Source organism: Bicyclus anynana, chromosome 17 (genome assembly GCF_947172395.1).
Source record: "Bicyclus anynana chromosome 17, ilBicAnyn1.1, whole genome shotgun sequence".
Classification (NCBI taxonomy): Eukaryota; Metazoa; Arthropoda; class Insecta; order Lepidoptera; family Nymphalidae; genus Bicyclus; species Bicyclus anynana.
In genome coordinates this window covers 12,132,335-12,160,158 of record NC_069099.1, presented here as the reverse complement: position 1 = coordinate 12,160,158, position 27,824 = coordinate 12,132,335, and the positions used below count along the sequence as shown (strand labels likewise).

Below are 27,824 nucleotides of genomic sequence, written 5' to 3'. Positions count from 1 at the left end.
TCATAAATGTATTATTTGTATGATCAGATACAGCAGTTAATACGACCCGTTTGGTTCGAAAGCTCTCGCATTACCGAAGTATTAACCATTTAAAGGATGAATTTAAGCTGTGATTATTTAAACCTGTTTGCGAGTATCATTGAACATTTCTGGTCAGATTTCAGGCTTATTTCGTTGAAGCGCCTCTCATTACTCCTACTTGTTTATTCAAACACGCCCGGGACAGAACAGGCGTGTTAACGTATCACGTGCGACCATATAAAGTGCCCTGTTAGACAGGTAGCCTTTATGTATGGACAACGGGCCTATTTTGTCATGTTTTGTAGGCCTTAATTAAATTTGCATTAGTCCATTTGTTTTAAACTAGAGCTGCTTTGTACGCACTTAATTATTATGCACACACATGTACAAGTCGTTAGCATACGTAACTGAGGTTGCATTACTACTACTAATTTCTACTGGTAAACAGTATGATATTTTGGTTTGAAGTGTCTGGTTTTGGCACTACCAATAAACTCTTCAAACTCATATGCCTGTAAACAACAAACACTGCCAGTGTCATAACAGGCACACCAGTTGTTGTATGTCACAGGAAAACGGGCTCAGTCACAAGAACCGTCAACCACTTTGGTCGCTGATTGTGCATCCACTTTTTAATAGGCGATCGATGGCTACAGAGTTCAATTTTAAATTCTAAAACCTGATACAAACGAATATTACATCGACGAGTATATAGCAAAGTAATTGAACTTTATGCTAGATAGATTAGAATCAGGACCTCTACTATAAAGAAATAAGAAATAATTATTTAAAAAAATACTCAAGTTCCTAGATTACAAGTGCATTGGTATCGTATCTAGGTAATCCCGTATTTAAGGGGGCAGATTCTTCCCAATTATTTCATTTATTCAATGTAAAATGTAAAAGTAAAGCTAAAAAACAACGCATACAATTTTGCGCCGTAGAGTACAGTTAAGCCTCTCCACATTTCCCCGTTTTGTTGTCTACATGATACCTAACCAAATATTTTCGTCGTATTGCGTAGTTACCAACGTTTTCTAAAAGGATTTTTTTGTAATACAGATTTACAATATTGCCAAAAAAAACCTTTTAGAAACGGAGGATATACTCGTGTATAAATGAAAAGGAAAGGAGATTGAAAGAAGCTCTAGCGCTCACGAACTTAATATTATTACTGCTGACTTAAAAGAAAACGAAATTGAATTATGAAAAGGCGCCTTTATAAACTCAATTACGTTACCTAGAAATGAGATATTCCAATAAACATTATATTTCGTTGTGTTCGAGAAGTTAAGTGAAGTGAGAACGGAGAATTTTTTTATTTCGATATTTCTTGCGATGGACTAAAATTATTTTATAGTGAATGATTGACTATATTGTTGGAATATGCCCAATTAGTTTCGAAACCATACGAATACCTTAGTCATGAGCTGGTTCATGCAACGCGGCGTGACTCAAACAATTGGAATTAAAATTCTTACAAATCTTATTATTATTCTTTTACTCCGACGTTGTGTCAGGTGCGTTTTAGCCGTATTTTATAATAATTTTAATACAGTTTAGATAGGTAATTTAGTGTTTGCACATAATAGGGGTACCGTTTATTTAATATTTCAAACATCATAATCTGCTGAGTATAGAGTAGTAATAGCAGAAGTATAAGAAATGAATAAACTCACATTCTAATTTATAAATTGTTATGATAAATAGAATATTTGTTCGCAATTTACCCTACCCCATAATTTTTACATAATAACCTTAATCATTATCATATCATATCAGCCGATGGATGTCCACTTCAGGACATAGGCCTTTTGTAGGGACTTCCAAACATCACGATACTGAGCCACCTGAATCCAGCGAATCCCTGCGACTCACTTGATGTCGTCAGTCCACCTGGTGAAGGGTCGAACAACACTGCGCTTACTCGTGCGAGGTCGCCATTCCAGCACTTTGGGACCCTAACGTCCATCGGCTCTTCGAACTGTGTGCCCCGCCCATTGCCACTTCAGCTTCGCAACTCGTTTAGCTATGTCGGTGACTTTGGTTCTTCTGCGGATCTCTTCATTTCTGATTCGATCACGCAGAGATCACGCAGAGATACTTCTAATAAACATAGCTCGTTCCATCGCCCTTAAATAATAACCTAAACCAACATGATTATTACGCTAACAACCGCCGGAGCGGATGCATTTTGACCCTTTTGAAACTTTTGTACGCAAACAAACATAAAGATTTTAACATTATCTGACCCGGAAATGAAAGCTGACCCATTTCTAGCATTATACTCGTACTAGTGGACGTGACTTCGTCCGCGTGGATTTCAGTTTTTTCACAAATCCCGCGGGAACAATGGATTTTTCTGGGATGAAAGTAGCCTATGTGATAAGCCAGAGTAGATAAGACTATTTCCATTCCAAATTTCAGCCAAATGGCTGTAGTAACCGCAGCGCAAATAAGGAACAAACATAAAGTATACACTTACATACACAAAAACTTTCGTCTTTATAATATTAGTGTGCTTATAGCAACATTATTAGTCCGGCTAGGTTAATTAATGTTTAGGCATGGTAGGTACTAATTTTAGAGTAAAAGGAGAAATTGCTTTAATTAAATGGATGAAACAAATGATGTTTTTGCTACCGTAGGAAAAATAATTTTAAAGAACACAAACTTCTGAAGATGAGATGGTTTTACCAAGTAGGTCAGACCTACCCCGTGGTTTGGGTTTGGTATTTCGGATAGCATGTTAGTTAGTTTGTCAGTCCCAGTCGAATACTTAGGCACATCAACATAATTACTCGCATCACTATAAGGAGAGGTATTTTAAGCCTCAATATAGCTCAACGTTAAAACATTCGGACTTATCCTCAAGAGGTCATTGTTCGATCACCGCCTCACCGGGGCATTTTCGTATATTTTCGGGAATATTGGTCATATTCAAAATAAATGGCCAATATTCTTGAAAAAAAAACACGAGTTTGAAGATGATGAGATAGTAACATAAAATGTACAGCTATACTTATTTTAAAAAAAGAACTCAAGACAGAAATCCTTTAAAATCATTTCACCTTAACGCACACTGGAAGTGGTAGTTCTAAGACCCAAATTAAAGTGCCAAAGCCTGCAAACATCTTTATTATTAACTAAAGGACGGCTGCGACTCCGTTCGCGTGAAATTCTGTTTTCCACAAATCCCGCAAAAACCGTCATTATTTCTGGATATAAAGTAGCCTATGTGTTAATCCAGAATAAAATCGATTTTCATTCCAAATTCCAGCCAAATCGGTTACCAAGCCGCAGCGTAAAGGAGGAACAAACTTACACACACACAAACTTTCGCCTTTATACTGAGTAGTTCTCGTACAAAACTGTAGTAAAACAGCAAAAATATTAATAAAAATATTATTTAAAACAACCCCCTAGGTTGTCGCAACTTTATTGTGTCTATAAATTTTTAAGACAAGTTTGCAACCTACAATATGGCTCCGAGGTACAATTAAGCGACAACACTCTCATTATTTAAACCTTTGTGAGGACAGTACCGTTTCTTACTTTGAGAATGGTCCTGAGAATTTCTCTATAGAGTTTAGAGGTATTTACTGTTAGGTCAATAGGCTTTAGAATACAAAAAATATTATGGTACACGAACGTTTGTAAGATATAATTTTATAATAATAAAATTTTTATAGTAACCAAATTGTTTAATTTTAAATGTCTTTATCAGATTATGACTGTATCAGATTCGAGACGTGTTGATCCAGTGGATATGACCTCAAACTTCTCAGTTATGTGCATTTTAAGAAATTAAATATCACGTGTCTCGGACGGTGAAGGAAAACATCGTAAGGAAACCTGCATACCAGAGAATTTTCTTAATTCTTTGCGTGTGTGAAGTCTGCCAATTCGCATTGGGCCAGCCTGGTGGACTATTGGCCTAACCCCTCTCAGAGAGGAGACTCGAGCTCAGCACTGAGCCGAATATGGGTTGATAATGATGATAATGACTATATCAGATTTGATGACATAAAAACGTGTTTTTAATAAACATCGTTATATAACTTTATCTAAGAGTGTTAACTTTGAACTCTTAAATTTATTAATAATGAAGCATTTATTAATAAAGTTCTTAAGATAACTAGTTTAATTACTAAACGTATAATGTATTCTGTTTATCATCTGTGATTACTAACTTGTGTACTGCAGCTAGCGACTGCGCTTAATCGCATTCACAATTGAGTAGATATATGTACATGTAGGTATACATCAGAGACCCATGGAATTTACATGAGTGTCGCGTTTGTTTTGCAAGATAAGATGGCATGAAGAATAAATAGTTAATAGTACAGGAAATCTAGGAAATATGACTAAAAGAATTACATGACTCGAGATTTTTTTACCATCGGTAGGAAGCAACCCAACAAGCTTAACTTGAGTTACATCGTAACTCGAAAAGTTTTTGGATTGCGTTTTTCTTCTACATTTGCGTTTGCGTTGCGTTTTTACATAAAAGTTTATTTGAAAAAAAATGTAGAGGACATTCTCATTACTAAGTATTAAGTAGGTAAGAATGTCAATGACATTAATTATAGATGAGAATGTCTTCTAAATTTTTTGTCAAATGAACTTTAATGTAAAACTCATAGTTCAGGAGAAAAACTCAATCCAAAAACTGTTTTGAGTTTCTGAGCCACCCCAAGGTCAATGTACTCAAGATAAGCTTGTTGGGTTGCTTCTTACCGATAGTTAAAAAATCTCGAGTCATGTAATTCTTTTACAAATCTTATACGATTTTTCTAGATTTCCTGTACTATAAATAATATTCTCCGAATATAGCTCCGAAAGTAATGATTGCAGATACTCTGTTACTTTTACAACATTGCTTTACTATTAGCATACTCTTAATTTATATACAATTTAAAAAACTGTCATCATCCCTAATCTTATTCAAACGGCAACGGAAAGTTTGCGGGTGAAGCCGTGAGCTATTTAAATACATTTTTAAAATCAGTAAAATATGTGATAACTACAATATTAAATTTCATTGTAAAGAAGTTTTTATCTAACTTATCCTACCACAAAGTATTTAATAAAGGGGCTTGATATATTGCTAAGCAAAACTTTTGAGATACGGATCATAGCAAGTTTAGAACTAAAACAAAATTACAAAGTTAGGTATAGTTGGGTATGTCAAACTAGATTGATTTAGAAGTTCCCCAAGGGATGTGAAAATTTTATATAGAAGTTCTTTGAAAAGTTATCCATCTTATAGTTTTATTATTTCAACAACTTTTTATTGTTTCAACAGTAATTTTATCCTTCTTCAAAAAATATCTGAACCAAAGCTTTACATTTGTTTTAAATATAAGCTAAAATTTAATACAAGTAATAGCTCTACGATAAAAACGTTAGGACGCTGAGGTCGTAGATTCGCTTTCTGCCCAAAGACTGTGCCAAGACGACGATAGACCAACGGGGTGAGGATTGTACCACCACCCTTCGGTGATGAGTCCAACCACTCTTACCGTTGAGCTGTTGAGGCTTTACACAGTATTACAAACTAGGTTGTAAAATAGGAATATTGGCCATAATAATTAAAAAAAATATGGCAACTACTCAGTATCTCTTTCCCTATAGCTAGAAAAATATAAAAGAGTGGAGCGCCTCGTGAAGGCTTTCAAGAGATATGGATATCACAGGTCTATAGGCTGAATGAAATCAAACCTAGGCCTGTAGCCATGTGGAAAGTCGATTCTCTTTCTACAAACGTTAACGCTTCGAAAACTAACAAAATGTATGGGAATGACAGATCCGATGGATAACTTGATCACGTAACCTGTCGATAGTGAATGTCACTGATCCCTTTAACTATGGTTGGGTTATACCTTTGTCTGGATAACATAAACCAGCCTGTTTTGAATGGTTATACTGCCATTACATAAATCAGGGATCTGATTTTCGCCGACGAAGACGTTAATACTAGTATAAGCATCGTGACGTTACAGTTTACCTTATAATTAAAATATTGATTAACAACTTGACTTTATCTTTAACCAAAATTTACATCGAAAATCTAAATAAACGGATAACCAGAAAAGATAAGTGAATAAAAAATCTCCTCATTTAAGATGATAATAAGATGTTTCTTTGGTAATTCGTTGTTTTAAATAATCTCGGTTTTTGAATAATTCATTGCTAACCCCGAAAATTAACGTGCTCTTCCATTTGAAAGGCGTAATGGTGTCGAAAGTAAGAATCTGAGATATTTCCGCTCGGTGGGCGCTTATCTGCAATTAAGCTTTGAGATTTGTAATTAAATTTTATTATTTGCTTGTATCCGCGCTCTTAAATTTGTAGAGAAATGAAATTAATTACGCACATTTCAGGAACCTCTATAATGTGTCCCGTATTGCGGTTAATATAGAACTTTATCTATAGGTATCCCGCAATACGGTATCTCATATACGACTGAAAGACAAATGGCGATCAATGGCAGTATAACCATTCAAAACTGGCTGGATTTTTATAAATGGCACAGGCCGGTGTCGGGCAGGTATGATACCGGTGCGGCAAAATCCAGCCCTGCGAATGACCAACCCAACATTAAACTATCATGGCTACAGCCAAAATCAAACAGCCCCTAGTTCCTGATGACCCCCATATTTCCAGTTCTGGCAGCAGTTGTGGTAACGGCGGGGCAGGGGATGTCAAGAATCTCGGAATCTAATAGGCGGTTGACCCCCCACTAGTTGGACCATGGAGCCGCTGGATGCTGGCAGCTAGAGACCTTTGTTTTTGTAAGTCCATGCAAATAGCCTATGTCCAGCAGTGGGCTCCATCGGCTGATGATAATGATGATATTTCATATTTAAGTATTTATATTTCATGAGTGAAATATTTTTCCCCGCTTCTATTTGAAAACCGCATTGTAGTGACATAAAACCATAAACTCAAGTCTCAAGATCAACAGATCCATTAAATACATTGTATTACATAAGCATTTTATTTTGCCCCACAAAATCTGCCAAATAAAATATACGTAGTAGTACGTAGTTTGGCTACAAATCTTCGAGATAAAGTGTTGGTAATTCCGTATATGCTAGGTCATCAGCACGCTTAGAAAGGACTAGATATTTTAAGGTATAGCCCACATAAATCGTTACATTTCTTGGGAAAATATCGCAAATAATAATCTTCAATATGCCTACTGTTGGAGATTATCCACGATTTGATTGTTCAGAATTATATGCAGAAAAGACTTATTTGTTAAATGGTTTGAGTGATTCATTTTACAAGCATACAAACATATTTCCTGACTTTACCAAATATAAATTTGAATTTTTCATTTGATAAATATTTACACTTATATAAGTTGCGCTGTCGTATTTTTCCTGAAAATTCTGAATGACTATTGCATCCATTCGTAACTGTTTTATTCAATGACAAGTTATTCAAATCCAAAATGGGTAAAAAATATTATTACATAATGATAATAATAATTGATCGAAAATTTAAAACTGACTTGCCTTGTGATCTCATCTAATGTTATCTGACAAAGACGGAAGCGGGTTTACTTGTACAAGTTTACTCTTCTCATAGTCCTGACTAAATCCTACCAGAGCAAAACCAAGCCAATTTAGATAACCATCGTCGTCGTCTTTATCAACCCATATTCGGCTCACTGCTGAGCTCGAGTCTCCTCTCAGAATGAGAGGGGTTAGGCCAATATTCCACCACGCTGGCCCAATACGGATTGGCAGATTTCACACACGCAGAGAATTAAGAAAATTCTCTGGTATGCAGGTTTCCTCACGATGTTTTCCTTCACCGTTTGAGACACGTGATATTTAATTTCTTAAAATGCAAACTGAAATGTTGAAGGTGCATGGACCGGATTCTAACCTACACCCTCCGGAATCGGATGCAGAGGTCAAATCTACAGGACTATCACAGCCATGACGGCATGAAGACTATGCATGAGACGCGTTTTTTTACATTTACTACAGTATATCAAGAGGTATCATGGCTCTGAACACTAGACCTTTGGCTTCATGACAACCATTGGCTAGAGACTCTTAAAAATTGATCTTTGACGGTGTTTTTCGAAGAGTTGCCACAATGATCGGGGCATGGTTTTAAAAACATTATGCGGACTTAAATATAAAAATAATACGCTTTATTCTTAAACACTTCCACTGGGCTATCACGGCTCTCAATTTTTAATCTGATTGGGAAACTATAAACTTCAGATCGTAAACCAAAGTCTAATAGCAAAGATTTAAGATCCTTAAAAGCGATAAATTTTTCTACGCAGTTAGCACATTGTATACTTCATAAAGTTACTATGTCACTGAATTTAATGGACGAGATATTCCATCCATCGAGATTTATCATCTTAAGGGAGATTGGGTTGCCTCCGGGAAAAATCTTTATTGATGTCACAAAATAAGGTTGGAGTAATCATGTAAGAAAATTGTAAACGATATTTAGATTATCTTTTCGTTATGATTAAATCAATAAGTTCTATGAAAGTATTTATTTCTCCAGAATTTACAATTGAAAATCTCCAATTAGGTACTTCAACCATCCACTTATATATCTATACTAATATTATAAAGAGGAAAGGTTTGTTCGTTTGCTTTTATGAATTGAATGGGCTCCGAAGCTGCTGAACCGATTTGAAAAATTATTTACTATTTTACACTAGCGACGACAGGTTGTTCTTGTTGCTATCTGTAGTCGGCTACGATCTCGTACCATTGGGAGCATGTATCGGTAGAAAGTAATACAATTTGGATCCTGTCTATTCAAAATACGAATATGTTGCCACAATAGGACATATGAATGTAGATTCCTATACAACCGAGAATGATAAAGGACTCTTATATGGATATATCTAATACGTTCTTTTGCAAAAAATACACAATAATATTATCGGACTTTTTGTATGGGTTAGCTGATTTAGCTAAATATAATATTTTGGGTTAGAGTTAAAAGACTTAAGTTATTTTTACACCATTAGGTTTTTTTTTCCTTTTTATTCTTTACAAGTTAGCCCTTGACTACATTCTCACCTGAGATAAGTTGGTAAGTGTGGTGGATTTTGGATGGTCCAAACCACAGGGAGTACGTAGAAATAAAACACGTAATTTTTTGATTAGTAGAGTTGCGTTCGCTTGTCGCTTCGAGAGAGAAATGCGTGCAAATGCTCGGTGTAGCCGAGTTTTATTAGCTGTAAAGCGTGCGCAATCCTTATTGTTTATTTCAACTAAAATACAATGTACAAACGAGACAAACTTATATGTTAGAGTGGGATGGATATATATATGAATGAAAGAGAGGTACGCTAGATAAAGATAGCTATATACCAGTCCCTACAAGGTCGCTGCATAGTTAACAGCTAACAAATATTTAAACTTATTCTATTGGGTAATAAAAAGCCTGTTATATAATATGTTTATTTGTCGCTTATGTCTAAGGTAAACTATTTTAGTTATACAAAAGCTAACAAATTGGTATATACTATACTTATTATATACTTATCTTTAAGGAAATATCTTTATTACGTAACAATCAAACTTATATACTAGACAATCAGGCTTATATACTAAAACAATCTTCAACAGTCTCCCCCTCGTGCGAAGCGGTAGCCCGAAGCACTCAATCCAGGGAAGAAGATTGTGATATCTTCACCAAGCGGGAAGCGGGTCTCTTCAGGATGCCCGCGGTTGTTCGAACGTCTACGATGCGGGTTTTTCCATCTGGTCCAGGATAGGTAGTGATGATTTCTCCTTTTGGCCAAGATCCACGGGGAAGTGAGTGGTCGACTATTATGACGATGTCTCCGACTGTTGGATTGAGGAACCCGTTCTGTTGCGTGTTATACCGAGGCGTTATCGTAGGTAGGTATTCGATAAGCCATCGCTTCCAGAAGTGATCGGCGAGGCGTTGTACGGTTTTCCAGGTGGCTGGCCCAATCAATTCGTGGTCTGTGAAGTCTCCCATACGGTAGGTGTCACTTGATCTTCCGATTAAAAAGTGGTTGGGTGTTAAGCTCTCTTGATCGTCTGGGTCTAGAGATATTTCTGTTATCGGTCTCGAGTTAATTAAATGTTCTGCTTCCAATAGTAGAGTATGAAGTATGTCTTCTTGAGGACGTCTGGTGTTCAGTGTGGTGATTAGTGCGGTTTTTACAGAACGTACCAATCTTTCCCAAGCTCCTCCCATGTGCGGTGCTCCCGGAGGTATGAACTTCCATTTAATTCCCTTTTCTTCTGTCTTTTCTATCATTTTGCCATATTCTAGTTGTAACTCTTTGTTTGCTCCAACAAAATTAGTTCCATTATCGCTATACAGGATTTTAGGTTTTCCCCGACGTGATATCATTCTTCTCAGAGTGAGAATCATGTTGTCTGCTGATAATGTCTTCGCAATTTCTAGATGAACTGCACGTGTTGTCAAGCATGTGTATAGTGCTATCCATCGCTTGTCTGTTTTCCTTCCAACGGTTATTGTAATTGGTCCAAAGTAATCCACAGCGGTACAGGTAAACGGATACTGTTTTTGTTGTAGCCGTTCTACGGGCAAGTCTCCAAGTGGTGCTGTTGTAGGTACGGCTTTGTGAGTTTTGCACCATTGACATTCTCTCGCTATAATCTTCACTGTGCTTCGTAGGGATGTTATGTAATACTTTTGTCTTATTTCGTTCATTATGGTGTTGTTGTTGCCGTGATTGTACTCGTTGTGGTAGTAGGTGACGAGTAATCGGGTAATTAAATGTTTCCCATCGAGTATTATAGGTCTGCGATAGGACATTGCTAGACCACTAGAGGCAGATAAGCGCGTCTCTAAATACAGGATGTCGTTTTCATAGACGACCGTTAATCTTTTGAGGCGAGAGTTCTTGTTTAGTTTCTTATTTTTCTGATGGCTTTGTATTTCTGTCTTGAAGCTGTCGTTTTGGATTTGTTGTATGATTTTCTTTTCGGCCAGTTTGATATATTCGTGGGATACGGGTGGTATCTTTATATTTACTCTTGCTATTTCTTTTATTTGTTTTGAAGTTTGCAGACGTTTTGTTTTTTCGTAGGGCTTCCAAGTTCGATCTTTCGTTATGGGCTTGGTTGCGGCGACGGTCTTGGGTTTCTCTATTAATGCCTTAAAATGTTTGACGCTTTGGAGAAAACGGGCTGATGCCCGTAAGTATCGTGTCCAAGACGAGAATCGTTTTACGTCTGGTAACGATGGGTCGATGCACTGTGTGCTGGTGGTGGTGGTAGCCGTTAAAGTTCTTTCTTCGCCGGTGGGTTCTGGAAGGCGTTGACTGTGGTCTTTGGGCCAATCAGCGACTTCATGTTTCAGAAAATCAGGACCGTTGAACCATCTATGGGTATGGTTGAAGTTTCGTAGTTGTCTGGTGGCGTCATCTGCGACGTTTAGTTTGGTTGGTACATATCGCCATTCTGAAGGTCTCGTAAGTTCCTCTATTTCAGCCAATCTGTGGGCGACGAAGGCCTTGAAGATGCGTGGGTCTGATTTGATCCATGCTAATACAGTTCTGGAATCTGACCAGTAGTACTTTTGTTGTATAGTGGCGTCTATTTCATTGGCTATGTTTGACGCGAGTCTGGAGCCCAGTAATGCAGCTTGTAGTTCCAATCGTGGAATCGATGTCGGTTTTAACGGTGCTACTTTTGCTTTCGCAGCCATTAGTTTGATTTTAACTTTATTGTTGCAGGTTGTTCTCCAATAGGTTGCGGCAGCGTAAACGGTTTCGCTTGCGTCGACGAAAGTGTGTAGCTCCCCCTCGTTATGGGAGTTTGTGCATCGTGGCACATTGAGATCTCTTAAGTGATCTAGGTTTTTTAACCAGTCTATCCAATGCTCTTTCAAAGTTGAAGGTATGTGGTCGTCCCAGTCTATATCGGTTCGCCATAGTTCTTGTATTAACGTTTTTCCTTGTATTAGAACCGGAGTTGCTAGGCCCAAAGGGTCAAAGACAGACATTACAGCACTGGTGACTTCTCGTTTTGTAGGTAGTCGTGTTTCATTGATGACATCATCTGGAGTGTGACGTAGATTTACTGTAAATCGTAAGGCGTCGTTGTTTGTTTGCCATATCATGCCCAGTGTCTTACCATATTTATCTTGATCCCCTAAGTTTACGTTATCGGGGCTGTCCGAATTGAATTTCTTTATGACGGCGGGTTCGTTTGATGTCCATTGTCTTAATTCGAAACCTCCGCTTTTATGAATAAGATCTACTTCATTGCATATTTTTATTGCTTCCTTTGTTGTTGCGAAGCTTTGTAGATAATCGTCCATGTAATGGCAGCGTTTTATCGCTTTAATGGCTTCGGGGTATTTTTCTTTGAAATCTTCGGCGTTGCGGTTTTTTACAAATATTGCCGAGCAAGGTGAGGATGTGGCTCCGAATATTAGTGATTTCATTCGGTATTCTTTTGGATGTTCGTCTGTTTCGTTTTCTTTCCACAGAAAACGTAAGCTGTCTCTGTCTTCTTCTCGCATTACGACTCTTAAAAACATTTCTTTGATGTCAGCCGCTATTGCTATCGGGCCTTGGCGGAATCTTATTAGTACTCCAAAAAGTGATTGTAGTAGATCAGGGCCTGGTAGTAATGCGTCGTTTAGGCTCTTGCCGTTTGTACGTTCGGCAGCGTCGAATACAACTCTTAGTTTTCCTTTTTGTGGGTGTGTAACTCCAAAATGTGGGAGGTACCACGTTCTTGGTGAGATTGGTGTTGTAGTCGCTAGTTCAGCGTATCCACTATCTAATAGTTTTCTTATTTGTTCAGTGTAACTTATTTTGAAGTTTTGGTCTTTGGTAAATTTTCTTTCGAGTCCTTTTAAACGTCGTAAGGCGTTGCTTCTGTTTATTGGCATTGTTTCGTCATCGGTTTTCCATAAAAGGCCGCATTCGAACCTTCCTTCAGGTAGACGGTGAGTTGTTTTTTGCAAGATATCTAAAGCCCTTTGTTCTGGGTCGTTAATCGGCTTTCTTTGTGTTATGCCTAATGAGTCTAGGTCAAAATGGTTTTTTATTAGTTTATTGATGTCTTCTGGTTCTTTTGCTTTTGTGTGGTTGACAAACACTACGGGCTTTGGTGTTTCTGTTTTACAACCGTGTAATATCCAGCCTAGGCAAGTGAGTGATGCCACAGGCTTTGATGAATGGCCGGCTTTTATTTGTCTGGTAACGATAAGGTGCCAATTGTCTTGGCCTATGAGTAGTGAGGGTGATGTCCCGTCGTATATCAATTGGTCTGATATGTCGTCTAAGTGCGGACAGTCTTCCAAATCTTCCGGTTTTACTGACTGTGGCATGAGGTTGAGTTGTTTTATTGTGTGAGCTTGAAGGCTATCATAATGTCTTGAAAATAATCCCTTGATTCGAATATTGATACTTCTTGATCTTTCTGTTTTTATTTGGTGACCACTTATGCCTTCGATTGATAGGCTTCTTTCGGGTCCTTTAGCTCCTATATTGTCGGCTACTTCATCTGTTAACAAAGTTACGGTTGACCCTTCATCAAGTAGTGCCATCACGGTTTCTGTGCCATTTGGTCCGCTGAGCTCAACTGGTACTATTTTCAAAAAGGTCTTCGAAGTTCCAACGTGGTTTACTGAAACTAGTTTGTTTGGTTCAGGTTTCGATTTGTCTTCATGTAGTAACTCGTGATGTGTTCTTGTACAACCATCCTTACCGCACGGTTTTGATCTGCATTGTACGTGCCGGTGGTTAATTTTCAGACATTTGAAACACATCCTGTATTTCTTTACTATTTCCCAACGTTTTTTAATATTTTCTTTCGTGAATTGTTGGCATTTTGTAATATCGTGAGTTTGTTCACATAAAAAACATTTTTCTTCATCAACAGTTGATGCAGCTAGGACTATTCGCATCTCTTCTTCAAATTCGCTATCGTAATTGGAGTCTTCATCGCTTCCATACTCTACTTCGTGATTAGTAGTGTTGACTCTTCCTTTTCCAGTGGGTCTTGCTTTGTTGTAATCGATTTTGGATTTGAAGCGAAAGCTCGGTTCGTCAAACTGGTCTGAGATCATGTTTAAGAACTCAGAAAGAACACTGAGTATAGGTTCATCTGTTTTGGTACATTTGTACTCTTGCCATCTGAATCTGACTATTGTACTCATTTTATTTATTATTCTGTCAGATATATCGGTGGAGTATAGGTATTCTTTACGGTTCAATTGTTTGATCGTGTTTACACTGTTAAATACAGCGCTTGCAAAGGCGCCTATTCCTTTGATGTCTTCCGACATTCGTGGTAGTCGATCGAGCGTAGCTATTTCGCTTTTTATAATATATGTAGGTTGGCCAAATCTTCTTTCTAGTTCTTTTAAAATTATATCTGGTGAAGTGCTAGTATACAGTAGTGATTTGACTGTATCTTTTGCTAGTCCTTTTAACGCTTTTCGAATGCGTGCAACATTTTCTATGCCACTGAAGAATGAGGCGGTATCTTTGTAGTGGCTAATGAATGGTATCCAATTAATTGGGTCTCCGTCAAAAAAGCACAATTCGCTCATATATGTTGGTGGTTTTTTCGGTGCGTCGTCATTTTTATCTTGTTTTAGTACTGCTTTTGATAATAGTGATAGCAGTGAAGCATTGATACCTTGATTTAAGTCGGTATTGTTTGTAGTTGAGGTAGGTGGTGCTTTATCCATCCATTCATGAACTATTGTTGCTCGATTGTCTATGTCTTGGTCGATTTCTTGCTCTGAATCGAGTTGTATTAATTCTAGCTTGGCACGCGCTAGTTCTTCGTCCGCGATTACTCGCTCTCTTACTCTTTGTTGTAGTTCTATACGGGCTTGCAATTCGGCGCGTCTAGTTTGCGAAGTGTGACTTCCACTTGGTTTATTTTTTGATTTTTCGCACATCGTGCTTTGAGTGTCTCCAGTAGCGGTGGTGCGATCTGACCTTTCGGTACCTGAAGACAGTGCTGTATTCCATGATTTATCTGTCCCCTCGGAACTGGTTGTTCTCTCATTACCGGACGATATTTCAGTACTAGTTGTACGTTCTTTTCTTGATGAGTCTTCTGTTCTTGATGAGCCGCCTGACTCATCGCTCGTGTTTTCTTTGGACTTCTTGCTTCGAGTCTCCATAGTACTCGTCTTGAGTTTTCTCGTCCCTAAGTCCCTAATTCCCTACTGCCCTATCAGCCCTAACAGTCCTGCTTGAGGGTCCCGAAGGACACACTCTCCCAGGGATGGAATGAGGATTAGGTGAGGTGGGAATCGCCCAACAGAGGGTAACACGTGAGGTTTAGAGTGCTCAGGTATCGGGAGGAACGCCCGACACCCTCGGCTGTGCCTACTAGGAGGACCCCTATCTCACGTGCACCGTATTGGCGCGATCAGACTGGTACAGACTTATAGCCGGTTAAGGCAAGCTGGCAGTATCGTCTGGTATACTGCTCCCGCCGTTAAGGCGTTAGCTCACTGTTCACCGTTTGACACCGTTAGGTGGTGAACAGATGAGTCGCGGCGAACCGCTTAGTGTCTTCTCCACGCGACGAAGTGGCCTTCCCAAAAGGCCTTGCGGTCTTCAGCAGCTTCTTCTGAGCTTCGCCTCAATGCACCCGCAGTGACGATTGGTGCCTCTTCGTTCTTGTGGTCTTGACTCTTCTTTAGTCTGTAGTGCGGCGAAACGATCTTCCCCACAAGCCTCGCGGTCTTCGGCAGCTACTACTGAGCTTCGCCTCAATGCACCCGCAGCGAAGGGTCGATGCCTTTTCTTCGTACTAAGGCAGACTTCTTGACGTCACTTCTGTTCCGTGGCCCAACCGAACGATCTTCCCAGCCCGCGGAACCCTGTTCAGCGGCGATAGGTCGATTCCTCTTCGGTTCTTGCCCGCGGAGACACTCTCTTGCTTGAGCTTTTCTTCAACTGATGTTTGCCGGCTCGTTGAATCCGGTACGAAGGACCATGCACTGTGGTGGATTTTGGATGGTCCAAACCACAGGGAGTACGTAGAAATAAAACACGTAATTTTTTGATTAGTAGAGTTGCGTTCGCTTGTCGCTTCGAGAGAGAAATGCGTGCAAATGCTCGGTGTAGCCGAGTTTTATTAGCTGTAAAGCGTGCGCAATCCTTATTGTTTATTTCAACTAAAATACAATGTACAAACGAGACAAACTTATATGTTAGAGTGGGATGGATATATATATGAATGAAAGAGAGGTACGCTAGATAAAGATAGCTATATACCAGTCCCTACAAGGTCGCTGCATAGTTAACAGCTAACAAATATTTAAACTTATTCTATTGGGTAATAAAAAGCCTGTTATATAATATGTTTATTTGTCGCTTATGTCTAAGGTAAACTATTTTAGTTATACAAAAGCTAACAAATTGGTATATACTATACTTATTATATACTTATCTTTAAGGAAATATCTTTATTACGTAACAATCAAACTTATATACTAGACAATCAGGCTTATATACTAAAACAATCTTCAACAGTAAGTGATGATGCAATCTAAGATAGAAGCGGGCTAACTTATTAGGAGTAGGATGAAATCCAAACACCTTTCGGTTTCTACACGACATCGTACCGCAACGCTAAATCGCATGGCGGTACGTCTTTTCCGGTAGGGTGGTAACTAGCCACGGCCCAAGCCTCCCACCAGCCAGACCTGGACCAATTAAGAAAATCTCAATCGGCCCAGCCGGGGATCGAACCCAGGACCTCCGTCTTGTAAATCCACCGCGCATACCACTGCGCCACGGAGGCCGTCAAAATACTTAAGTATATAGGTACTTTTGTATTTATGGCAGTTTTCGGTGTAAATACAGGTAGATATTATTTATATACGACCTGCGAGATTTTGTTTTAAGAAATAGTTTTCACACTTAACATCAAGTGGTTCAAATAATTGATCTTTCAAAGACATTGCTCTGTTACACTGCCTATAATGAAAAAACCTTTTCAAAGATGTTTGAAGAAATAAGAGGAGAATCAGAGGTAAATAGTTAATTCCTTTAAGTTTTCAATTTTAATCGGTGATCTTTTTAAAAAAGTAACTAGTTTTATTCTCAGTAGGTTATGCTATCCTAACTATGTAATACAAACACACTTCACCTTTGAAAAGTGCTTTTTAATTGAAATATCCTGCAGTAATATAAATTAATTAAAATAAAATTTTAATTTATACTAATATTATAAAGAGCTAACGATTGTAGTGTTGTAGGTACTATGCAACTAAAAATATTTTACAATTAGAAAGTCACGTTATTTGTGAGTCATCATCATCATATTAGCCGATGGACGTTCACTGCAGGACATAGGCCTTTTGTAGGGACTTCCAAACATCACCTGCATCCAGCGAATCCCTGCGACTTGCTTGATATCGTCAGTCCACCTGGTGGGATTCGACCAACACTGCGCTTTCTAGTGTGGGGTTGCCATTCTAGCACTTTGGGACCCCAACGTCCATCGGCTCTTCGAACTATGCGAACTATTTGTAAGTGTTACAGATTTATTTTATCCCCTTACTTACTCTCATGGGAACAGGAACGTCAAGGCGGCAATTATATAATTATTTGATTGGTATACGATGGAATAAAAGTGTCAAAAGACTCAAAGACAAAATACTTAGATAGTCAAAAGATACTCAGACTTAGCAATAGCAACCTTATAAAAATGTTTCACCATCTTGTTAAGCAGCTGTCTTCAGATCTGCTTGTATATAGGTAAGTACAAGTTTCAAAGCTATTTACGAGAACTTACGGGCACTTTCTATATCTCGGACGGCGGAGCGGGCGTGCTAAGCTCGAAGCTTTTATTTGAAAAGTCCTCCCTTTCCTGGTTACGTTGGCAGATATATTATGTAAGTGCAATTGCATTTCAACCCGTCTCAGAATTTCTTATGTGGGTATTAAATATTGCAGGTCTTGTATTGGAATATTAATGAAGTATTATTTCTTTACGTTTAATAGATTTTTTATATGGTTTTTAGGCCAGCACTTGGCTGTAATCAATAATGCAGCCTTTAATGGAACTCGCAAGCCTAGAAAGTAATATTCCCTCTTGACTAGAAGATATTGTAGGTGGTAGGGACTTCTATTTCAATATCTTCGCAGTTGGAATCAGGAACGAAAACCAAAAATGCTTTGTTTTAAAAAAGTGTTGTATTTTTTACTAGCTGACGCCGCGCGGTTTTACCCACGTGGTTCCCGTTCCCGTAGGAATACGGGGATAATATATAGCCTATAGCCTTCATCGGTAAATGGGCTATCTAACAACGAACGAATTTTTCAAATCAGACCAGTAGTTCCTGAGATTAACGCGTTCAACCAAACAAACAAACAAACTCTTCAGCGTTATAATATTAGTATAGATTAGATCTACTGTCCGTTTTTATGAAGGACAAAGTAAAAAATGTGATTTTACCAACGTTATTTAATTGGTCACTATCGTAGATTTTTTCTTGTTTGTAATACACCAGTAATACAATTAATAATATTGGCATAAAACTCGACTAGTCATGTCTTTATAAGTAACCATCAATCACAAACTTTGAATATCATCTTGATAATTAGTTTCTATTCAAAATCATAACCTTGTTTCTTACTAAGATTAACTAATTCAATTTCATGTCATTCATCCGCTAGGTATGATTTTTGCCCGCGGCTTCGCCCGCGTTAAATTCGGGGTAACACGGTTACACGGTTAGTCACAAATAGTCTGCATATCAAGGTTTAGCTTTCTACTTAGACATTTGCGGAATGCTCCTTACAAACTTCCACCTACCCATGTTAGGGAAGTGGGGGGTAGAAAGAAACAAAAAGTAGCCTATGTCACTCTCCATTCTTTCAACTATGTGTACTTAAAAAACCACGTCAATTCGTCGTTCTGTTTTGCCGGGAAGTCGGACAAACAAACAAACAGACTGTCACACACACTTTCACATTTATAAAATTATAGTAAGTATAGTATAGTATAGTAATTATGGAGTATGACAACAGGAAACCTACAAAATTGCCTACATATACCAACATACATATCATCACGCCTGATTCCCGTACTTACTACAATCCTTGCGTATCTCCCTTGCTTCTTCTATAATTCTCGCCAATACTTTACGCTTTGTCGGTTGTATCGGTTTAGGGTATTCTCGACCTTTATTGATAACACTGGAGTCTAGCAGCTTTCATCTTTGCCTTTCTGTTCCAATATTTCCATACCATTCCAGCCTTTTTAATCCCTTTCGTTAGTCATTCACTTACGAGTATCCTCTCTACGCGCATCTATAGTCCTAACATATTTTATACTACAACATACTTGTTATATACAATGAAACCAACTAGTTTAAATCACATAATATAACTAGAAAGTCAACTTCATACCATCCAGAGGAAGTTAGATGTATCGAGGATGAATAAATAGTGGAGATAATATAATTTAAGCGACTGTTGGAACAGTTTCAGTGCATAATTCAGTTTTGTTTAAATCCAGTCTAAAGCACCGTTAGTCAGAAAGCGAGGTAGGACAAAACAAGCGTAAATTTTAGGTATAAGTTAACTTGAAACTTCTGAATTTAGATCGCAACCTTTGTCAAAGGTATACGGAATATCAGATATGGAATTTCTACTAATATTATAAACGCGAAAGTGTGTATGGATGTTTGTTACTCTTTAACGCCGCTACTATTTCTCATCCCAGAAAAATCCATGGTTCCCGCGGGATTTGTGAAAAACTGAATTCCACGCGGACAAAGTCGCGGGCGTCCGCTAGTTATGTAATACATAAATCGATCATAATAAGTATTGTTACTACTAAATTACATTAATTTTTGCTTAATACATAAAATTCTCGTGTGTTGTGTTTGTTACCCAACTCCTCCGACGGATAGGCCGATTTTTATGTGATTTTGTATGCATATCGCCAAAAAATACCCCTAGATGATAAGGATTGTCCACCCCAAAATTTGTTTTTGCTTCAAGTTTTTATACATTCATTAGACTTATGTGTAAAATAATGAATCTTGTATAAAGACACTTACAACATAGCTTGAAGACAGGCAGTCACTTATAAATCTGTTCTAGTATTCTCTCGTCTTACATTGTCGTCTTTTAAATGCTGTATATATTTTTACTAGCTGATGCCGTAAGTTCATTGAACTTGAAAATTGCATCCTCAGCAAACTTGTGGAAACTTCATAAGCGAAGGTGACCCAACATCGGTAGTTGAAGCGTTGGCAAATGGATTGAAGCGAGGTTTGCATAATATAAAGTTCCATACATTTCAGTATTCTATAAGTGTCAAAGCCAACGCTTTAGCCAATGTAAATTCTGAACTCACTTTAGCTATTCAGAGTGAAGTCACAAATCTTTTATTCATAAAGATAGTGGAAGTAGTTCGCACCAATTTTTAGTGCATATTTTTGCATCATTAACATCAAAGAAGCTTAAATTAAAAGTGGCTGTAAAATATGGTGATGCGAAAGTTTAACAACTAATCACTGGGATCGATAACCGTCGTATGATATTAAAAAAAAATATCAAATTTAGATTAATTTAAGTAACACAACAAGCTGAAGCTAAAGAGTTTGTTTGATTGAACGCACTAATCTCAGGAACTACTGGTCCAATTTGAGAAATTCTTCCAGTGTTAGATAGCCCATTTATCGAGGAAGGCCATAGGCTATATATTATCTCCGTATTTTTACGGGAACAGGAACCGCGCGGGTGAAACCGCACGGCGTCAGCTAGTAATATATAAAGCTGAAGAGTTTGTTTCTTTGATTGAACGCGCTAATCTCAGGAACTACTAGTCCGATTTGAAAAATTATTTCAGTGTTGGATAGCCCATTTATTGAGGAAGCCCATATATTATACCGTAATCCTACGGGAACTAGAACCACGCGGGTAAAGCCGCGCGGCGTCAGCTAGTCACACGTTTGTGGAGACTAACACTGGTTTAGAAGGCAGGTTATTGCTGAGAAGTGCTGGAAATAAACGCAACGTTTAGTTAACTTTCGATGATAAATTATTATGGTTTCATAGTTTTGTCGGATAAAATTAAATCAAGCGGACAAGTGCAAATATATCATACAGAACTATTTATTCTTAGATACTTCTAATATTTACTCAATATACAAGTACAGTAAACGCTCCTTATTCATGCTTCCTTTATTCACTTTTTTACTATTGGCGGATTAAAAATTTGCATCCCAATTTCTATATTCGAGACTAAATATTTCGTTATTCGCTGATCTGACTGACGAAACTGACGTAAAATCTGCAAATTTGTACTTTAACTTGCAAACACCTATTGCCGAAATTGTAAATGGATGTTTTAAGAATGGCTCTGCTTTAAATCACTCTGAATAGAAGCTTTTAAAAAATGTCAAGCAAGAAAAAAAAATCAAAATTCTTCAAACCATTGTCTAAGACTGAAGATAATAGTTAATCAATAACTTCAATTAATTGTTTTTTCTTTGTATATTTGCTTTTTATTATGTCACCCAAGAACGTATCCCATAGAATCTCACTCCGTATTTACGGTATCTGTATTCGCGACTCAGTTAAAGAATGTATCGCCCGCGAATAATGAGCTTTTACTGTATTAAAAAGTGACTGGATTAATAATAATAATTATTGCCAAATGTTAATGGTGATAATGACCCTCGAATGAATTTCACTTACGAATTAATTATGAGGTCGTATAAAGAACGAATTCGATTATTACAATTTTAAATTATTTTCTCCACACGTTTATCCACATCGATGAGGTCGGCATATTTAATTCCATTGAATTATAGATTCGATAAAATTACAATTTTACTTATTGATAAAACTTCATAATTTAAAGAGGTAAAGTTTGTGGTATTGTATTGTAATGAATATATTTATACGGTTTTTTAACTGTCGATACTTCGATACAGTTACATGGATCATGGTCACTTGGGTACTCAAATATAACAAGAAAGAAAGTAAAATGCGTCTATTTCGAAATTTTCTTTCTTTCAAATATTACAGTTGGAGACCCTCGTTGATTTATAGTGGTATCAATCTGTATAACTATATTATTAACATTCACTTCAATCGTGTTTTCTTAAGAACTTTCAAAACACAAATGATGCTTATTAGCATATAGCACTATTTTATAGACCAAATAATATATATAATTTATACAAATATATTTTAAGAAATTACATATCAAACGGTGAAGGAAAACATCGTGAGGAAGAAGAACAACCTGAGAATTTTCCTAATTCCGAGTATCTGCGTGTGTGAAGTCTGCCAATCCACATTCCTAGACCAGCCAGCGTGGTGGACTATTTGGCTTAACCCCTCTCATTCTGGGAGGTGACACATGCTCAGCAGTGAGCCAAATATGGGTTGATAATGATAAAATTATTGATATAATAAATCATCGTAACGCGGTGTATCTTCTTTTCCCTTCAAAAGGAAAAAAGCCAGCAACATAGTATACCAGATGTCAGTATACGACTTGGACGGACTAAAACCTGACCTGCTCAAGAAAAGGGGTTGATATTGAAATTGCTATATATAATTTTGTATCAATAGGCAGAAAAGTTAAAAAAATGTGTTATTAAACAACAATCTCTATCACCTTATAAACAAAAGAAGTCATAGACCCACTGAAGACCGCTAAACGGATTTTGTTAAAACTTCAACATTATGTAACATACCGACCCACGAGTACAATAACGTAGACACTTTAATAAACTGCGACAAGCGTACTGAAAAATGTATGTGAAAATCCGTGGATATTGCCGGGCGTAGACATAATTGCTACGGCTGGTATAACCAGCTTATACTATATATTGTGGTGTTATAAAAAAACAGTTCTTTATGCCCCCATTCGCACGAGAGTTTTTTTAACGGACGGGTAGTCCACTACCATTGAACAGAGGGCCTAGTGGCAGTTTGATACTGTTACTATCGCGTTAACGTAAACGCGAATTTCTAAGGAATTGAAACAGCGCCATCTAGTGGCACAACTTCACAACTGTTTCAATTCCATATAAATTCGCGTTTACGTTAACGCGATAGTAACAGTATGAAAATATTGAAAACTCACACTAGGCACACAGTTAACTTACAAGTTCATAATACTGGTTTGCCGACACACATTTTTTATGCCGATAGGGAGATCTCTAGAATCTATAGATAGGTACTTAAAATATCAAACCAAAACCATAAATCCAAGTCCTTTATAGCCTCGAAACTCAACAAAATTGTGAACTACAAACCGTTAAGTAATATAAATTCACTGCAGCAATTCGCTTAAGCGACTTGAATTTTCATTCATGAAGATAGTTACTAAAGTCCACTCCGAATTCTCGCGGTGCATAAATTAAGATAAATTCCATAAATTTTAACGAGATAATGTAGGTATTAATTACTCCCACTCTCATTCCATTCCAGTTGGTTTGAAAATAATATGAGCAGTATGTTTATTTTTTTTAATAATATTTTCTTTTCGACACTTTCGAAATATTTTTTTAATTTTATATTTTGTACAAAGGTCCCGGCCTACAAAAAATTGTTTTGTTTTAGTTATTTTGATAGATTGTATGACTTAACTAGCGGACGCCCGCGACTCCATCCCATGGATGGACATGAATCCATGGATTTTTTCGAGATAGAGTAGCCTATGTGTTAATCCAGAGTAATATCTATTTCCATTCCAAATTTCAGCCAAATCGCTTCAGTAGTAGCGGCCTTATAGATTAACAAATATACATCCATACAAACATTCGCGTTTATAATATTAGTATGATTCTATAGACAAAATAGTGATTGCTTCTCTAACCTAACCGGAAATGAAGAAAATCAAAAATACAAAATATGAAGCCTTCATAATTACAATGTTTGAAAAATCATTATGAGCTTGATGACAACTCCAACTACTAGAGTACAAATATCCATTTTTCTAAAAATATTTTTGAATTGCTGTATGTCCTTAACTATCTACTACTGTCAAGAGATCTTTTCAACAATGGACGGAGATATTAAACTTACTACAGAGTCACACAGCGAGCGATGGAATGAGCTAAGCTCGGAGTATCTTTACGTAAATTTCGAATCAGAAATGAGTAGATCCGCAGAAGAACCAAAGTCACCGACATAGCTCAATGATTAGCGAAGCTGAAGTGTCAATGGGCGAGGCATATAGTTCGAAAAGTCGATGGACGTTGGGGTCCCGAGGTGTTGGAATGGCGACCCCACCCTAAAAAGCGCAGTGTTGGTCTTCCCCCCACCAGGTGGACTGACGACATCAAGTGAGTCGCAGGGATTCGCTGGATGCAGGCGGCTCAGGATCGTGATAGGCATGTCCTGCAGTGGATGTCCATCGGCTGATATGATGATGATGATGAACTTACAATAATAATTTCTTGAATACAAGAAAAGCAACAAGTGAAGAAATCAGCTTTAAGTCCATAACCTCACTTAGGCTAAGTAATAAAAAAAAGGCGTTAATAATAATTATATTATAATAATGTAGGTAAATAGGTATTGTCTAGATAATAATTAAAGACGCTATAATTTGTAGAACGCTAAGTAAACTGCACATTCCCTTTGGCTTCAAAGAGCATATCTCCAAAGTTATGCTGTACACAAGTTTCGTGGTCTTAGTTATTATTGCTAGCATCTGATAGTACCTAATCACCTCCACTTTAGTTAGAACAATATACGGTATCTCGGTAACAGATACTCTAGAAACATAACAAGTAAGTTGTGAGATGTGAAAATGTATGTGTAATTAATATTATACAGGATGTTGTAGAGAAAACAGAGTCAACTTTTAAAGAACAATGTTCGCCTTTACGCTGTTAAATTTAACTTAGGACTTAAATTATACATTTTTTTGTGTGTTACCAATGTCTCTGTCTTTGTTTACAATATATGTATAGTGTATACATAATAATAATCAATTCATATATTATATCACACTAATATTATAAAGCCGAAAGTTTGTGTCTGTGTAAGTATGTTGGTTTTCCTTTACGCTGCGGCTACTGAAGCGATTTGGCTAAAATTTGGAATGGAAATATATTTTACTTTGGATTAACACATAGGCTACTTTTCATCCCGGAAAAATCTATGGTTCTCGCGGGATTTGTGAAAAACTGAATTCCACGCGGACGAAACCGCGGGCGTCCGCTTCCTCATGAATATATTTATTTGTGATACTTTGTTTTATAATATGTAATGTGTATGTTTAGAGCCGTGATAGCCCAGTGGATATGACCTCTGCCTCCGATTCCCGTGGGTGTGGGTTCAAATCCGGTCCGGGGCATGCACCTCCAACTTTTCAGTTGTGTGCATTTTTAGAAATTAAATATCACGTGGCTCAAACGGTGAACGAAAACATCGTGAGGAAACCTGCATACCAGAGAATTATCTTAATTCTCTGCGTGTGTGAAGTCTGCCAATCCGCATTGGGCCAGCGTGGTGGACTATTGGCCTAACCCCTCTCATTCTGAGAGGAGACTCGAGCTCAGCAGTGAGCCGAATATGGGTTGATGACGAATGTTTAGATATATCAGAACTTATTTTAATCGGGAAGAAAATACACATACGCAAACAAGTGTAGTACAATACCTGACTATACAGAACACCTTTAATTGCATAAAACAGGCGAAACCTTCCATTCCATCCAATTAGCAATAAATCGGCGCTAAAGTACAGCGGCGGCGAAATAGGTTTCAGCATATTACGCGCGAACAATATTTTAATTAGGAGCAAATTACTCTCAGTTCTGATGTATTTTGTGCTTTAAAATGTACATTAACTAATATTAAACAGTAAATTAGCGCGTATATGTATCGCCATCGGCAGTTTTATTTAATAATAATTAATCATTTCATGCTCGTCGATAACATAGCTAAAATATACAGGAAATTCATTATTACATTTTTTTTATTATTTACAACTAAGACCTCGTCCAGAAGGGGCGAATTGTATCGCGCGAATTCATACGCGTGTTGTCGAAGTACTAGACATCAATACATCGCGTCCACAAGCATCGCGCGAATTCAAAATACACGCGTAAATCGCGTGCACTACGCCAGTCTCTCGACTCGCGCGTGATTCGTGCGTATTGCGCGCGAGTCGAGATACTAGTAACGCGCGAACTCTAGAGCGAGTGCACGTTCAACTCTATGTTTTGTACTGAAAACCTCCCCAAATGCTCGCGCGTTAGTACACGCCTTGTGGACGCAACGGTCGCGCGAGAGAATCGCGGCGAATTCGCCCTTTCTGGACTGAGCCTTAGCCCTTGGCTGTAATCTCACCTGATGGTAAGTGATGATGCAATCTAAGTTAAAAGCGCGCTAACTAGTTAGGAGGAAGATGAAAACACCCCTTTCGGTTTCTACACGTTCGTACCGGAACGTTAAATCGCTTTGCGGTGGTGATGTAATATTGTGGTGTTTGAAAGATCTTCCAATATTATATTATCATATTATAGTATTTTAATCGATTTAAATAAGGGGGAGGTTCTCAATTCGTTTAGTGTATTTTTTATGTTTGTTGCCTCATGACTTCGTCGTTTATTAAACAACTAGCTTCGTCCGCGTGGAATTTAGTTTTTCACAAATCCCTCGGGAACCATGGATTTTTCCGGAATAAAAAGTAGCCTATGTGTTATTCCAGGCTATAATATATCTTAATACCAAATTTCAGCTAATTCGGTTCAGTAGTCGAGGCGTGAAAGAGTAACAAACATTCTTAACATCAAAATCATCAGCTAACGCAAATCTCGGGAAACCATGATTTTTTTCGGGATAAAAATGCCTATGTGTCAATCCAGAGTAAAATCTATTTCCATTCCACCTTTCAGCCAAATCGCTTCAGTAGTAGCGGCGTTAAAGTGTAACAAACATCCAAACATACAACAAACTGTCGCGTTTATAATATTAATAAGTAGGATTTTGAAAATTCTTTTTTATTTGATACTTATATACTACCAGACTAATCCTATTTCATTTGCACGAAAATCAACAACAAGCTATATTGTACAGTATCAATCAAAATAAAACTGACAAAGGGCCATCGCTTTGCCATATTTTTTCAACAACAAATCCTTAAGTTATAAGGAAAAGTCTAACAGGAACTGACAAATAACCTGTGTCCATTCAGGCTAAAATATACGACAGATGGTCGTAAATCACTGCCGCAATAAGACAGGGCGGTAAAACAAATTCATTGGGCAAATACACGAGCATAAGGCCTCATTCGCACGAGATTTAAAAAAGCGATGCGTTAATGTTATCGCCGCATTGGCCGCTTTTAAATTTACATGTATTTAATAAATAGTGTAGGAAAGTTTTTAATAAATAGTTTAGTCTGTGACGGATATGACGTCGCTTGATCTCGTGTTGACTTCAGTGTGCTCGTGGCGTTCGAGCCGGCCACATCTCTTGTTGTGTAATTCTTTATGGGTTACTTGGAATAGGCGGAGAGAGTGACTTGAGTGGAAAAGGGGAGTGTTTGATATCAGTCAAAGGATCCTTTAACCCTACACACATCGTTCACAAGTGCGTGACTCCACTTAAGGTCATTCTCTGCCATTCTAGGGTCTTATTTTAGTTACAGTTTGATCCGTCCTGACATTAGTTTTCTTATATTTGTAATCACTTTTAAGTCCTAACATTATAACCCAGCATTGGCGGGCATAGCGTATAGTTTGAAGTTGAATGTCTATTTCCAACGTCCAAAAATTGAAAATGCAACACTGTTCAATAAAAAGCGTCGTGTTTTAAAAACG

The 27,824-nt window shown here is 37.6% G+C and overlaps 2 protein-coding genes across 2 annotated transcripts in view; one reads left to right on the top strand and one right to left on the bottom strand.

Moving 5' to 3' along the window:
• Window positions 1–27,824, bottom strand: part of LOC112046768 (protein unc-13 homolog B) — a 463,016-nt gene that overhangs the window by 244,799 nt on the left and 190,393 nt on the right. The gene's annotated exons all lie outside the window — the stretch shown is intronic.
• LOC112046769 (uncharacterized) overlaps window positions 26,202–27,824 on the top strand; it is a 46,346-nt gene continuing 44,723 nt past the window's right edge. The window contains exon 1 of the mRNA XM_052886529.1: window positions 26,202–26,355. Within this exon, the coding sequence (XP_052742489.1) occupies window positions 26,353–26,355 (3 nt within the window). The 5' untranslated portion in view covers window positions 26,202–26,352. The remainder of the gene's footprint in view (window positions 26,356–27,824) is intronic.